Source organism: Phocoena phocoena, chromosome 5 (assembly GCF_963924675.1).
Source record: "Phocoena phocoena chromosome 5, mPhoPho1.1, whole genome shotgun sequence".
In the NCBI taxonomy this organism is placed as follows: domain Eukaryota; kingdom Metazoa; phylum Chordata; class Mammalia; order Artiodactyla; family Phocoenidae; genus Phocoena; species Phocoena phocoena.
In genome coordinates, this window is record NC_089223.1 from 12,357,267 (window position 1) to 12,371,560 (window position 14,294).

Sequence of the window (14,294 nt, forward strand, 5' to 3'; positions counted from 1 at the left end):
TGTCTTGGTGTGTGTCTTTTCTGGGTTCATCTCTGGTATTCCTGGACCTGGATGCCTGTTTCCTTCCCCAGATGAGGGAAATTCAGCCACTATTTCTTCAGATAATTTTCCTAGAACTTTCTCTCTCTTCTTCTGAAATCTCTACAATGCAGATGTTATTATGCTCAGTGTTGTCCCAAAGGTCCCTTAAGGTACCTTCACTTTTTTAAAATTGTTGTGTTTTTTTTTTTTCATTTCTCTGCTCTGTCTGGGGGATTTTCATTGCTTTGTCTTCCAGCTTACTGATTCATTCTTCTACCTCATCCAGTCTTCTATAAACGCCACTAGTATATTTTTCATTTCAGTTACCGTTTTGGTTTGGCACTGTTACATTTTCTCTTTGTTGAAGTTCTCACTGTGTTCATCTGTACTTCTCCCAGGTTCAGTGAGCATCTTTATTACCATTACTTTGAACTCTTTATCAGGTATATTGCTTCTCTCCATTTCATTTAGTTCTTATTCTGTCTCCTCATTTTGATTAATTCTCTGTGTTTCTCTTTATTAGTTAAATCAGGTACCTCTCCCAGTCTTGAAGGAATGGCCTTATGTAGGAGATGTTCTGTGGGACTCAGAGGCACAATCCTGCCTGGCCACTGGAGCTCGGTGCTCAAGGGGTGTCCCTATTTGGGCTGCATGCACCTTCATGCTGTGGTAGGGCCACAGCTACTGCTATAGTACACTGGTAGGCAGGGCTGGTCCATGACATGGCTACAGAGCCCTGGGGGGAGGAGCTGGCTCTGGCTCAGCTCAGTTTTTTTGCTTTTTGCTAATGCATTCTGTGCTCTGTTCAGAAAAAGTCTTTCAGTACCCAATCTTGTGAATATGTTGGATATATTCTCTTATATTCTTTTCTAGAAGCTTTATTGTTTATATTTTATATTTACATATGTAAGGCACTTGGTATTGATTTTTGTATGTATTATAAGTTAGGAGACGAGTTTCATTATTTTTCGTATATATATATCCAGGTTGACCTAGTAGTACTTACTGAAAAGACCTCCCTGTCTATATAGTACTGCAGTGCCAGCTGGGCATAAATCGTCTATGTACACATGAATACTTTTCATTGATTTGGTCTATCCTTGGACAAATATCATACTATCTTAATTACTATATAAAGCTACAGTCAACTAGAACCAGTCTTCTTCTTCTTCTTGAACACCGTCTTAGCTATTATTGTTCTTTTGGAATTTTCTACAAATTTCACATTTAGCTTTTCACAAACACACACATACATTCCCTCTCTGTCTCTCTCACACACACATACATACATACACACACACACACACACACACATGCAGAGAACTTGAGATTTTGATTGATAATTCATGGAATCTATAGATCAGTTTGAGAAAAATTTATATCTTTATAATATTGAGTCTTTGATCAATAAACATGAAATATCTATTTATTTATTTAACCTTCTTTTGCTGCCCTCAAAAAAGTTTTATAGATTTTCATGTAGAGATCTTACACATCTTTATTTCTAGATATTTGATATTTTTAGTGCTATTGCAAATGGTATATATTTTTTAATTTCATGTCTTAAATGTTTGTTACTGCTATAAGCATATCTGATTAATTTTGAAGATTGACTCTGTACCATAGTAAACTAACATTAATTTTAGTAATTTATTCCATATTCTCTTAGATTTTCTGCATACATATTCATATCATCTATAACCCATAACTTTTTCCATTCTTTCCAATTTTTTAGTATTTTTTCCTTCTTTGTATTTATTTTTTTTGCTTATTGTACTACACTGTTTAGCACCTACAATTAAATGTTGAATAGAAGTGGTAACAACTTGTAGCCTTTAAGATAGTCTTTTAAAATGCTTATTTTGTTAGTAAGTATGACATTTGCTGGAGGCTTCCTGAAAACACTCTTGTGAGACTAAGTGTGGTTTTTTTTATTTCTAGTTTGCTGGAGAATTTCTGGGTTTTCAATTTTTTTATGACTGGATGTTGAATTTTATCTGTGCCTTTTCTGTTTCAACCAAGATGATTATAGGACTTTTCTCCTTTATAGTGCTAATTTAGTGAATTTTAATGATTTATTTTTAAATGCCAGACCAACCCTTGCTTTCATATAATAAACCCAGCATGCTTATTTATTTATTTTTTGCAATTTTCAGTTTACTAATTTATGTAAGTCTTTTTTTTTTAATCTACTATCATATGAAAGACTGGCCATTAATTTTCCTTTCCTGGAATGACATTTTCAGATTTTGTTATCAAAGTTGTGCCTTCTTTATAAAATGTATGGAATGATGTCTTGCTTTTTTCTAATCTCAGAAAGAGTTTGTGTAAAATTATACTTAATTATTGATAAAACATTTGGTAGGTTTTTTTTCCAGAAAGCCCACTGCTCTTGAATTTTTTGGTGGGCAAGTTTTAATTGTAGATTCAAAGTCTTTAATACTTATAAGATCATTAAAATTTTCTATTTCTTTTGGTGGCAATTTTTCTACGAATTTGTCCATGTCATCTCAATTTTCAAATTAATTGACATAGAACTGTACATAGGATCCTCCTCTTTTATCCTTCTAATATCTGAAACATCTGTAACAATATGCCCTTTTAACTCCTATTATTGTATTTTTTTGTGCCTTTACTTATTTTCTTGATCAGTCTCAAGAGCTGTTTATAGGTATTTTCAAAGGACCAAACTTCTGTTGGATCAACATTCTCTATTTTATTTTTTATCTAGTTTACTAATTTTTGCTCTTATATTTATTATGTCCTTCCTTCTGTGTTCTTTGGGATTAACTTGCCAGGTTTTTTTTAACTTCTTGAAATTGATGAATAGCTCATTGATTTTCAGACTTCTTATATAAGTTATGAATTTCCCTGTAAACACAAATTTAGCTACATCCTATCAGCTATCAAAACTTGTGAAATTTTGATATGGAGTATTTTTATTTTCATCAACTTAAAAATACCTTTTATTTCTCTTGTGATTTTTCTTTGACCCATGGCCCTAATAGAATTGTAGTGTTGATTTCCAAGCATATGAGGATTTTCTGGTTTTCTTAGTCCCACCCCCATTTGGCAAGCCCTGGGCCTTAATTTTTATAGCCACCTGACTTTGAAGGCTTTCAAAACATTGCTCAACATCTCAGTTTCTTATCTTCCTGTTGTTAAATTGGCATTTATCCCTCAGGAAAAAGCAGTCCTAAATACCAGTCACATTTCTGAGTTATCTTCTTCAGGATCTTGATCTTCTAGTTTCTTACTGCTCTCAAATGCATTATATGTTCATTTTTTCTAGTTGCCAGCAGTGAGAGGATTGTCTTGAATTACCAGAATTAGAAGTCAAGATTCCCTTTACTTTTAATATTTGATTTCTAAGTGCAGATATCAAATAAAATGTCATTTTATTTGGACTCCGCAAGAATATTCGAATTCCCCAAGTTTCAGGCTTTATGCCACAGATGAAGAAAGCTCAGCAAGTATTCTTTCTTATGGGTGATAATGACTCTAACCAAGGGTAAAGACTTCATGGACACAAACCTTCAATTAGGCTTTTCAGTCATGAATTTGCTGTTCTACTTTTGTTACACTTATTAACATCTTTCAGTCTTTAGCTATCATCTTGTTCATATTTTATTATTTTTTTTCAATTAATCATTTTGTCTAGGAAGTCCCCATTTGGTTTAAAAATGAATATTTTATTGTACTTTCATCTTTTAAAAGCTGAGTGAATATTTCCTTTGCTTTGAAGAAGAAAATATCCAAAATGCATTATAACTGCTTTTGAAAAAATGTGTTCCAGATATCAGAGGTTAGCCTATTCTGAGTATATTACATCAGGAAAATAGCTCAGGTCGTACCCAAAGGGTATGTTTGTACTACACTGAAAGTTTAGAAATATTGCATAGTGAGAATTAGTGGTTGGCATAAAAATCTGCCTGATATGATAATTAATTGAATCCTGTTAAGCCATTCACATATTGATGTACCTAGGCAAATGTAGTATTATATCTCTTTAGTTTATTTTTACTCTTAGCATAAACCTAATTTATTTTAAAAGGATTATTAACTCCATACAAAACATATATTCATTTAACAAATATTTACCCACCTGAAAGGGGGCAGGAACTGTTTCTATGTTAGAAACTAGACAATAAGGAAGAGGAAAAAACCAAAAATATATAAAATACATGATAAATTATGATTTTTAAAAAATACAGTGACTGAAAGAATGAGGTCGTGAGAAATTATTTTAGATAGAATGGAAATACGTATTTGTGAGGAAGTATCATCTGAGGAGAAACTTAAAAAAATTAAAGGGAAGGTCATTTTTAAATTAAAGAGCAGAGAATTCCAGGCATAAAAATTGCAAATACAAAGACCCTAGGACAGAAATCAGCGTAACTCCATGCAAGAGATTGCAAGAAGGCTGGGTTGAGAGGGTGGAAAAATGCAAGTCAGGAAATTGACGTGAGATCAGTTCATGTAGGACCTGATAGGCCTTGGTAGAGATTTGGGGTTGCTTTTTCTTTCTCTGAGAGTGACAGGAGTCCTTTGGAAGTTTTGATCAGAGGAATATCACGATTTCATTTTCATTTTCAAAGAGCACCATCGAGATAGACTTAGGAGTGGTAGTGCATAGAATGTAAACAAGTAAACCATTTAAGTGGTTTAGTAGTACGGTCAAAAGAAGATGTGACAGCACTGGAAGTGAGGAGATGAGGTAGGATTTGGTATGTGGTTTGAAGATAAAGGTGACAGGACTTGCTACCAGATGGGATGTTGGAAAGTTTCTAAGTATTTGGTCTGAGAAGTAGAGTGAAGAGTGGTGCTATTCCCTGAAATAGTGTAGACTGGGGTGTACATTCAAGAGTGAAAATAAAGAGTTCTGATTCAGATGTGATAAATTTCAGATGCCCATTAAATTCCAAGTGGAAATTATGTAGGCATTTATCTGTAGCTCTCTAGAGAGAGTAAAGCTTGAAATATAAATCTGAGAGTCATCAAAGTATACTGTAGATAATATTCAACATCAGGGGACTTGAGATTAGCTGCGGTTGGAATGCGGACAGAACAGAAACAGTTTAGAGACTGAGCCCAAGGACACACCAGCATTTAGAAGATGGAGAAGAAGATTCTACAACAAGATTACAAAAGAGTGGTGAGTCAGTTAGGAGTAGATCAAAACACATGTGATGATGCTGAAACCAGTAGTCATATGTGTTCTCCCAAGATTATTAATAACCTATGATTCTAGGGAATTTAACAAAAAATAGTCTTTTAATATTATTTATTAAACTAGAAATCTGAAAAGTTATGTTAAATATAAGCATAATAGTATTAATATCTCCTAACTAGTAAATAGTCAAGCCCTTGGATATAAAGTGTATATCTGAGGTTGTAATAAGAGGGTAATTCTAGGGTTGAAGAACAAGGTGGAAGAAATATCATTTAAACATGCTATACTAAATATTTATCATGCTTCTATTTGACTGAGTCTCACATAGTCTCATAAACCAGAATCAAATATGAAGTGATGAACGTAAGCAACATACAGAGATCCATGCTGATGTTATGTGAAAGATTTCGCATTACTTAAAATTTAACTTGCTCTTGAATGTGTATGACTTCAGATTCTAAATAAAGACTTGTTGATGTTCTTTTATTCTCTTTGCTTCTTTCCACAGGTGGGGAAGTCCCATACACAACTCTGGCTACCCGAATGATGATGGGGGCTTGGTGGCTATTTGCTTTGATTGTCATCTCATCTTACACAGCAAACCTTGCTGCTTTCCTCACTATCACCCGCATTGAAAGCTCCATCCAGTAAGTAGACAGAGATTCCACTTGATACAAAGCATGAGAAATGACAGGCGTGGCCAAAGCTATGTGATGTCTGTTAATAAATTTACAACTTCCTTTTGAGTAAAGGCTTAATTTTGTGATGTGCAGACATCACAACATAGTCCAACTCCTGAAAGTACAGTTTTGGTAGAGCATTCTTTATACAATAAAATTCTAGGTATAATTTGGACATTGCTTCCCACATTTTCCTGGAAGGATAACACATATTCAGAATTTTAACCTCTGTAAAATATGACTGTGGGCAATATTATTAAAAAGAAGGAAAAGGATACATGCTAAAATATATATACTTCAAGTTTGAGATGCTCAGTCTTTGCCTTGAGTCTGTCCCATTATGCACTGTCTGAGTAAATAGGTAGACACTGGATGATTGATAGATAGATGATAGGTAGGGAGAGGGAGAGAGAGAGAGAGAGAGAGAGAGAGAGAGAGAGAGAGAATGAGAATAGCTTTCAAGAGGTAAAACCACATTCTGTCTCTTCATTGCATTATAGCTAACGTGAGTATTATTGCTGCTGTTTTTCCAGCTGCAGTGGTGGTAAATTGCCGTTAACTATAGTGTACTTTTGAATCCTGAAAGCTACCTAAGTCAGTGCTTCATTTCACAAATGACTTTCCCATGAGCCCTGAGACTCCAAAGGCCTTTGATTTACCGTGGCCAGTTTTTCTTTATGTGGTTTCATACCATAAGGTCAGGTCAGTGCCACAGTACAGCTTCTGCCTTATTAGAACATAGTGTTCTGTATATTGTTTTACGAAAAATTTCTCTGAAAATTTTATTAATCCAAAATCAAGGTAGTTTGAACTTTCGTAAAGTTAAAAAACATTTATTTCTCAACAAAGTTGACAGTTCAAGATTAGAATAATTAACTTTGTCAAGGAATTAATTAGGGATTTACTTCATCCTTAAGAGAAAACATGAATTCTTCGTGCCTTTAAAATAGTATGTAAATGAATTCCATTAGTAGTTGCAAAATTATTATAGCACAATACTAAAATAAAGTCAAGAATTAATGATCTAAAAAGAAATAGGGTGTTTTCTTCAACTGCTTGTGTATATAAATTGAAACCTCAAAATTCAGCTACTAATAGTCAATTATTTCATTCATTTATGAAAATGATGTTCCCAACTTCTCTCATCAAATCATAGTCTTAAGTTGTTTTCCCAGTTATTTCTTTGGTGCAGAACCTTCATATCCTTTTAACTTACTACCCTTGTAGCCAGTTCTACATGTGGCGTAAGTTATAAGTGATCCAGAGTGAAGCTCATGGAAAATTTAAGCTGATGACCCCATCAGTGTCCTATTTTAAGCAATAATGAAAATGATTACAGTGTCCCAGCCCAAGAAATCAATGAATTAGTAAAATTGTGCAAATAATAATTAACATTTATTGAGCACTCACAAGATGCCAGACTTTGTACTAGATGTTTGACATGCATTGGCTTATTTAATACTTACAACCATCTTCTGGAATGCATACTACTTATTAATAACCCATTTTACAACTGAAGTTGAAAAGGTAAGTAACTTGCCTCAAATCATGCAGCTAATAAGTGATTAAAGACCTGACCTTAAATCTGTCTCATTCCTGAATCTATGTTCTAACTATGCCACACTAGTCCCCGTTCCACACCCTTGTACATTTGTATGGCTAGTTGCTTTTTAGGGAACTTTTTAAAGGATGTGTCATAGCCTCATTCATTGCTAAGTATAGTGATGTAAAGGATGACATTATTCAAATCCTCAATTTATCTGAGGAAATAAAATATCAAAAGTTAGGAGATTTTTGTGCTGGGTCGATTCTCTAGGCATATATCCCAGCATGAGCTAATTACGTCTATAATTGATACCTGCCACTCAGGGTAAGACTGCTTGCCAGACCAGTCAATGGAAATCACATTAAGAAAAATAGTTTTAAAAAATTAAAATGGAGCATTTTAATCTCACTAATATACTTCTTGTCAACTTTGTTTTACATGTTATATTTTAAGAGTATTTAAAGTACATAGGTTTTTACTATGTAGCTCAGATCTGACTTTGAAACATTTTAAAATAAATGAATGAAGAACATTTTAAATAACTGATTTTATGTAGCATATGACAATAATCATAAATAATAAAAATTATGGATATTATTCACTGAGAATTTATTATGAATTTATCAAGCATATATATATATATATATATATATATATATATATATATATATATATATATATATCTCCCCTTTAGTACTCAAAATTACCCTAATAATACAACTACTACTATGATTCCTACTTTGTAGATCAAGAAACAGAAATTTGGAAGTTAACTGCTCACTAGCACGCAGTGAATAGTGTCAGAGCTGGAAATCTAACCTACATCAATCCAATACCAATTCATGACTTTACCTACTGAAGTTTTTCTTTATCTTACAATTTGTTTCTTGCTGGTTCTTCAAATCTGTTTGCTTGAGCCGCCCTTTCACTGAGGTTGCAGGCCTCATGGTGTGTGTACATCTGAGCTATTTAGTCATTACAACTTTGCCAGCATTCGTTAGTATCTAGACTTTCATGCAATAGCAGTGGGAGCAAAAGCCTCTATCAAATTTTTACACCCATAGGATTTTTCTAAAGTAAAGTCTAATGGAAAAAGATCCTAATTGCACATGATGTTTCCCTCAGGTGTAGCTTTCCACAATCCAAAATAACAGAACATTCATTTTTTTAACAAATTATTTCTTTCTAATGCCAACTCACATTATTAAAAGTCAACATTGGGTATAATGAATCTCCCCTTCCTTCTAATCTTTTCACTAGGTTAATTATGAAAGGGGAAAATCAGAGCCAAATAAGTTAAAAGAGACCTGATTCTCTCCCCAAACTTAAAGATAGCTTCTAATTTCATGCTTCAGCTGTGTTGGTAAACATAATTGTAATGTTTCTTGGAAACATTCAAAGTTCCATTTATAACTAGTGTCAAACTTTCTTGGAAAATTCTAAGTCTGATTTTTCTTAGAAAAGCAAAAACTTTTTTCACAAAACCATGCACTGTCATTCTTCTTAATCATTCACATTCATGAGATTTGCTCATCGTTAAATGAAGCAGTGCTCATCAGGGTACCTTTTCCCAGCCCAATTGCTGTTCCATTAACAAACATCTACCATCCACATCTTTATTCCCAAAATTCAAAGTCACTTCTGCACACCAGGAGAGGCAGAGGTGGCTAGCTGGTAACCACAAATCTGATCTCTTTTCCTCTGAGTCTGTTTCTTGGCTACTGTAAATAATGCTTCAGTGAACATAGGGGTGCGTAATCTTTTCAATTCAAAAGAACATAATCTTTTCAAATTAGTATTTGCACTTTATTTGAATAAATACCCAGGAGTGGAATTTGTGGATCGTACTCTAGTTCTGGTTTAAATTGCTTGGGGAACCTCCATACGGTTTTCCATAGTGGCTGCACCAATGCACAGGGTTTCCTTTTCTCCACCTTCTCACCAATGCTTATTACTTTTTGCCTTTTTGATAATAGACATTCTGACAGGTGCGAGGTGGTAGCTCATTGTGGTTTTGATTTGCATTTCCTGGTGATTAGTGGTGTTGAGCATCTTTTCATGTGCCTGTTGGCCATCTGTATGTTGAATGTCTGTAATTTATACAGACATTTGGAAAAAATGTCTGTTCAGATCCTCTGACCATTTTTAATCTGGTTGTTTGTTTTTTTAATGTCAAGTTGTATGAGTTCTTTGTATATTTTGGATATTAACCCCTGATCGGGTATGTCATTTGCAAATATCTTCCCCCATTCAGTAGGTGGCCTTTTCATTTTGTTGATAGTTTCCTTCACTGTGCAAAAGCTTTTTAGTTTGATGTAGTCCCATTTGTTTATTTTTGCTAATCCATGTATAACTTTTGAATCTCCCAAAACTTAACTAATAATAGCCTACGGCTGACTTGAAACCTTACCAGCAACATAAACTGTTAATTAACATGTATTTTGTGTGTTATATGTATTATATACTTATTTTTACAATAAAATAAGCTAGACAAAAGAAAATATTATTAAAAAATCATAAGGAAAACTATTTATGGTACATATATGATTTTAATGAAAAAAAGTCCATGAATAAGTGGACCCTCACAGTTCAAACCCACTTTGTTCAAGGGTCAACTGTAGATATTTAAACACTGTGCTAGGTATTTAGTCTATAAATGTATTTAGGTATTATCCCTGAGTCACAATTTATTCGGGGAGATAACAGTGTAGAATTCAATGACATAGGGCTCTGATAAATTATTTATAAAATGCTGTATGAACACAGGGAAGGAGTGATTTAAGTCAATAACTTGGAGAGAAGGGGAGGAGAGAGGAAAAAAAACTATTAGACATCACAGAGGTTCTCTGATGTATCATCGGAGAGTTTGATCTTAAAGGGTAAATTTCAACATACTGAAGGAGTGGCTTATAGCAGAGGTATGAAACTCCTAGGAGAATATCTAGCAAAGGGTAGGTTATCAAAATGTGTTCATCTCCTTCATGGATTGAGATAGGTGATGTGAGGGTGACAGGAAGTGACATAGAAAAGGAGGGTAGGACCACATCTTGAAGGGCATGATAAAGCTTGTTACGGAATTTGGAGTTTTTCCTGGAGATAATGAAGAGTGACATCATTTAAGAAAGACAGCTGTATCTGTGGAGAGGAAGATAGGCCAGAGAGAAAAATGGAGGAGCATATGGAAACTCATTGCAGCTATCTAATAAACGTATATTTATGGCGTTTAACAGTATGTCTCTACTTGATATAAACCTGATCACATATCTTCTTGTTTCATGGGCTCCTTATGTGGAACTATCTAAGGATTAAGGGTAATTTAAGAGAAATCTGGGTTGAGAAACTTTATATCTCTAGGCTAACATTTACATTTCTTGTGAATGTAGGAGTATTGCGTCAGTTTATTTTTTTAAGATATTTTAAAAAAGGATGTGGTTTCCTACCTCTTAGTTAAATAGATAGGGACGAAGAGAGTTACTAATGTGAGGAAATTCTAGAAGTCACTCTGGTTAGGCTACTTTTCAGATGCACTTTTGCCAAAAATTTGCATCTCCAGGTTTGCTATTCCTGGACCCCATCCTGCCTATTAATTACTTTTAACCTTGAGCCATCAGAAAAGAATTAAGACATTTTTATTCCATTTTAATACATTTTCTTATAAAAGTAACACAAGGCTATTTTGAGAAAATTAGAAAGTAGAGTAAAATTTTCTAGGACAAAGCATTAATGATCCATAATTTGTCATAAAGCAGTAAGTTCTGTTAATATTTAAGCAAACTTTCTTTTAACTGTTTATTTTGAAGCAATTATATATACACAGGAAATTGCAAAGTCAGTGCAATTATAGCACAGAGATATCCCATATACCCTTCACCAAGTTTCCCCCAATGGTTACATCTTCAGTAATTATAGTACAGTATCAAAATCAGGAAATTGACATGGGTACTAGGTATACATGTAACCCTGTGCCATTTTATCACAAGTTTAGAATCTCTAACCACCACTGCAATATAGAACTACTCCATCATTACAAAAATCTCCCGCATTCTACCCCTGTATAGTCACACTCACACCTTCTTCCCCACCATCCGCAGCTCTTGGTAACCACTGATGTTCTCCACTCATTCTAAGAGTGTTATATAAGTTGAATCATACAATATGTGGCCTTCTGAAATCAGCTTTTTTTTCACTCAGCAAAATGCCCTTGAGGTCCATCCAAGTTGTTGCATGCATCAGTAGTTCATTGTTTTTTATTGCTGAGTGGTATTTACCTATTTTTGTTGTTTCTAGTTTGGTTAAAATTTACCTATTGAATGGCATTTTTGTTGTTTCCAGTTTTTAGCTATTACAAATAAAACTGCTAAGAACATTTATGCTCAGGCTTTTGCGCGGATGTTTTCATTTCTCTGGCATTAAAAGCCCAGGAGTGTGATCGTTGGGTAGTGCGGTAGGTGAGTGATTAGTTTTTAAGAAACTGCCGAACTGTTTTCCAGAGCGCCTGCACCATTTTACATCTCCACCAGCAGCATATGGGGGACCCAGTTTCTCTGCATCCTTGTCAGCATTTGGTGCTGTCACTTTTAAAAATTTTAGCCCTTCTGATAGGAATGTAGTAATATCTTACTGTCATCTTAATTTGCATTTCCCTAGTGACTACTGACGTTGAGCATCTTTTCATGTGTTTTTTGTCATCCTTATATCCTCTTGCATGAAAGGTCCCTTTATGTCTTTGTCCATTTTCTACTTGGACTGTTTGCTTTTTTACCGTTGAGAGTTCTTTACATCTTCTAGATACAGATTCTTTGTCAGACATGTGGTTGGCAAATATTTTCTCTTAGTCTATTGCTTTTTTTTTTTCATCCTCTTTGCAGGGTCTCACATAGAACAAATGTTTTTAATTTTGATGAAGTCAAATTTACCAGTTATTTTTTATGGATTTTGTACTTTTGATGTCATGTCTAAGACTCTTCAAGGAACTCCTAGGTCACCAAAATTTTCAACTGTTTTATGCTAAAACTTTTATAGTTTTACATTTCACATTTAAATCTATCATCCATTTTGAGTTAAGTTTTGTACTAGGTGTAAAGTTTAGGTTGAGGTTCATTTTTTGCCTATGGATATTCAAATGTCCAGGAGTGTTTTCTGGAAAAAAACCCAAAAGAACAAACTATCTTTCCTTCATTCAATTGCTTGTGCACTTTGTAAAGAAAAATCAGTTCGCATACTGTGTGAGTCTATTTCTGGGTTCCCTATCCTGTCCCATTGATCTAGGTATCTGTCTCTCTGCCAACAGCATAGATTTGATTACTGTAGCTTGAAATTGAGGATACGGATTCCTCCCACTTACTCTTTTTTTTTTTTCAGAATTATTTTAGCTATTCTACTTCCTTTGCCTTTCCATATAAATTTTAGAATGATCTTGTCTATAACTGCAAAAAAGTAATGCTAGAATTTTAATAGGAATTGCATTAAACCTGTGTATCAATTTGGGGAGTATTCACATCTTTACTATATTGAGTCTTCCAATTTATGAACGTGGTATATCTCTCTGCTTATTTAGATTTTTAATTTCTTCTATCAACATTTTGTAATTTATAGCATATAAGTCTTATATATGGTAGAGTTATACCTAAGTTTTTAGTTTTACCCCAGTGATTATAAATGGTATTGGATCTTTGAATTTGGCTTCCACATATTCATTGCTAGTATAAAAATACGGTTTTTTATATGCTGATTTTATCTTGTGATCCTGATGTGAGTTCAGGGGTTCTAGGAGTTTTGGTAGATTCTTTGGGATTTTCTGTGTAAACCTTCATGCCATTTACAAAACTGAGCCGTTGTGTTTCTTTCTTTCTCACCTGTATGCCTTTTATTTCCTTTTGTTGCCTTTTCTGTGCTGACTAGAACTTCTGATACTACGTCAAATAAGAGTGGTGAGAGTGGACATCTCTATTTTGTTCTCTGTCTTGGGGAAGCATTCGGTCTTTCACTATTAGGTATAAGGTTAGCTGTAGGGTTTTTGTAGGTATTCTTTGTCGAGTTGAAGAAATTCTTTTCTATCCCTAGGTTTCTATGTGTTTTTATCATGAATGGATGTTAGATTTTGTCAAATGCTTTTTTTCCCGTCGACTGATATGCTCAGGTGATTTTTTTCTCCTTTAGCCTGTTTGGTGGATTACATTGTTTGATTAGTGAACTATTTTCAGAATGAGGTAGAGGCTAACTCTATTTCCCCCTCCTATTCCTTCTCCACCTTTTCCCCTAAATCTTGCTTTTCTTCTTAATTTTCTTCCTCTATTGATATGAGGCAATAAAAGAGCCTGACTTTCCCTGCCTGCAGCTCTACTTATTATTGTCTTTTCTCCTACCTCAGCTATTGCTTCCTTCTATCCATTATCTTCCCATTCAAGTTTACCCTCCAGAGTGTACAGTCCAGACAGTTACCTTCTTACATCCTTAAAACTGGCTCTAAAGCCTCCATTATTACCTCATTCTATCAAAATAAAGTTCAATTCCATCAGCAGAGCTTATTAAACCGTTCAAAAGCTGATCGGCTTCTTTTTTGCCTACTAGCACCAATTAATTCATTCTCACACTTGTTCATGCTCCAGTCAAGCCAAACTTTTGTAGGATATTTCATGCTTCTTTGGAGTTTCCACGCTGTTCCCACTCGCTGAAATGACCCAGAACTGCATTCTCTTCTGGCATCTTCTGTTAGCTCAGGCACAGTTAGTCATTACACATGTGTCTTCTCTTTGAGAGTGTACATTTTTCAAAGACAAGGACTATGTCACCTTCATATTTGTTCCCCTAATCCTTCTCAGAGTACCTGGCACAGAGTATCAATAAGAGCAGCTAACAATGAGTGCTTGCTATG

At 34.3% G+C, this 14,294-nt stretch overlaps 1 protein-coding gene across 2 annotated transcripts in view; it reads left to right on the top strand.

The window, feature by feature from the left end:
- Positions 1-14,294, top strand: part of GRID2 (glutamate ionotropic receptor delta type subunit 2) — a 1,355,780-nt gene that overhangs the window by 1,108,157 nt on the left and 233,329 nt on the right. For both annotated transcript variants that reach the window (XM_065877462.1, XM_065877463.1), the window contains one exon: positions 5,703-5,841. In XM_065877462.1, coding sequence (XP_065733534.1) covers positions 5,703-5,841 — 139 coding nt within the window. The remainder of the gene's footprint in view (positions 1-5,702; positions 5,842-14,294) is intronic.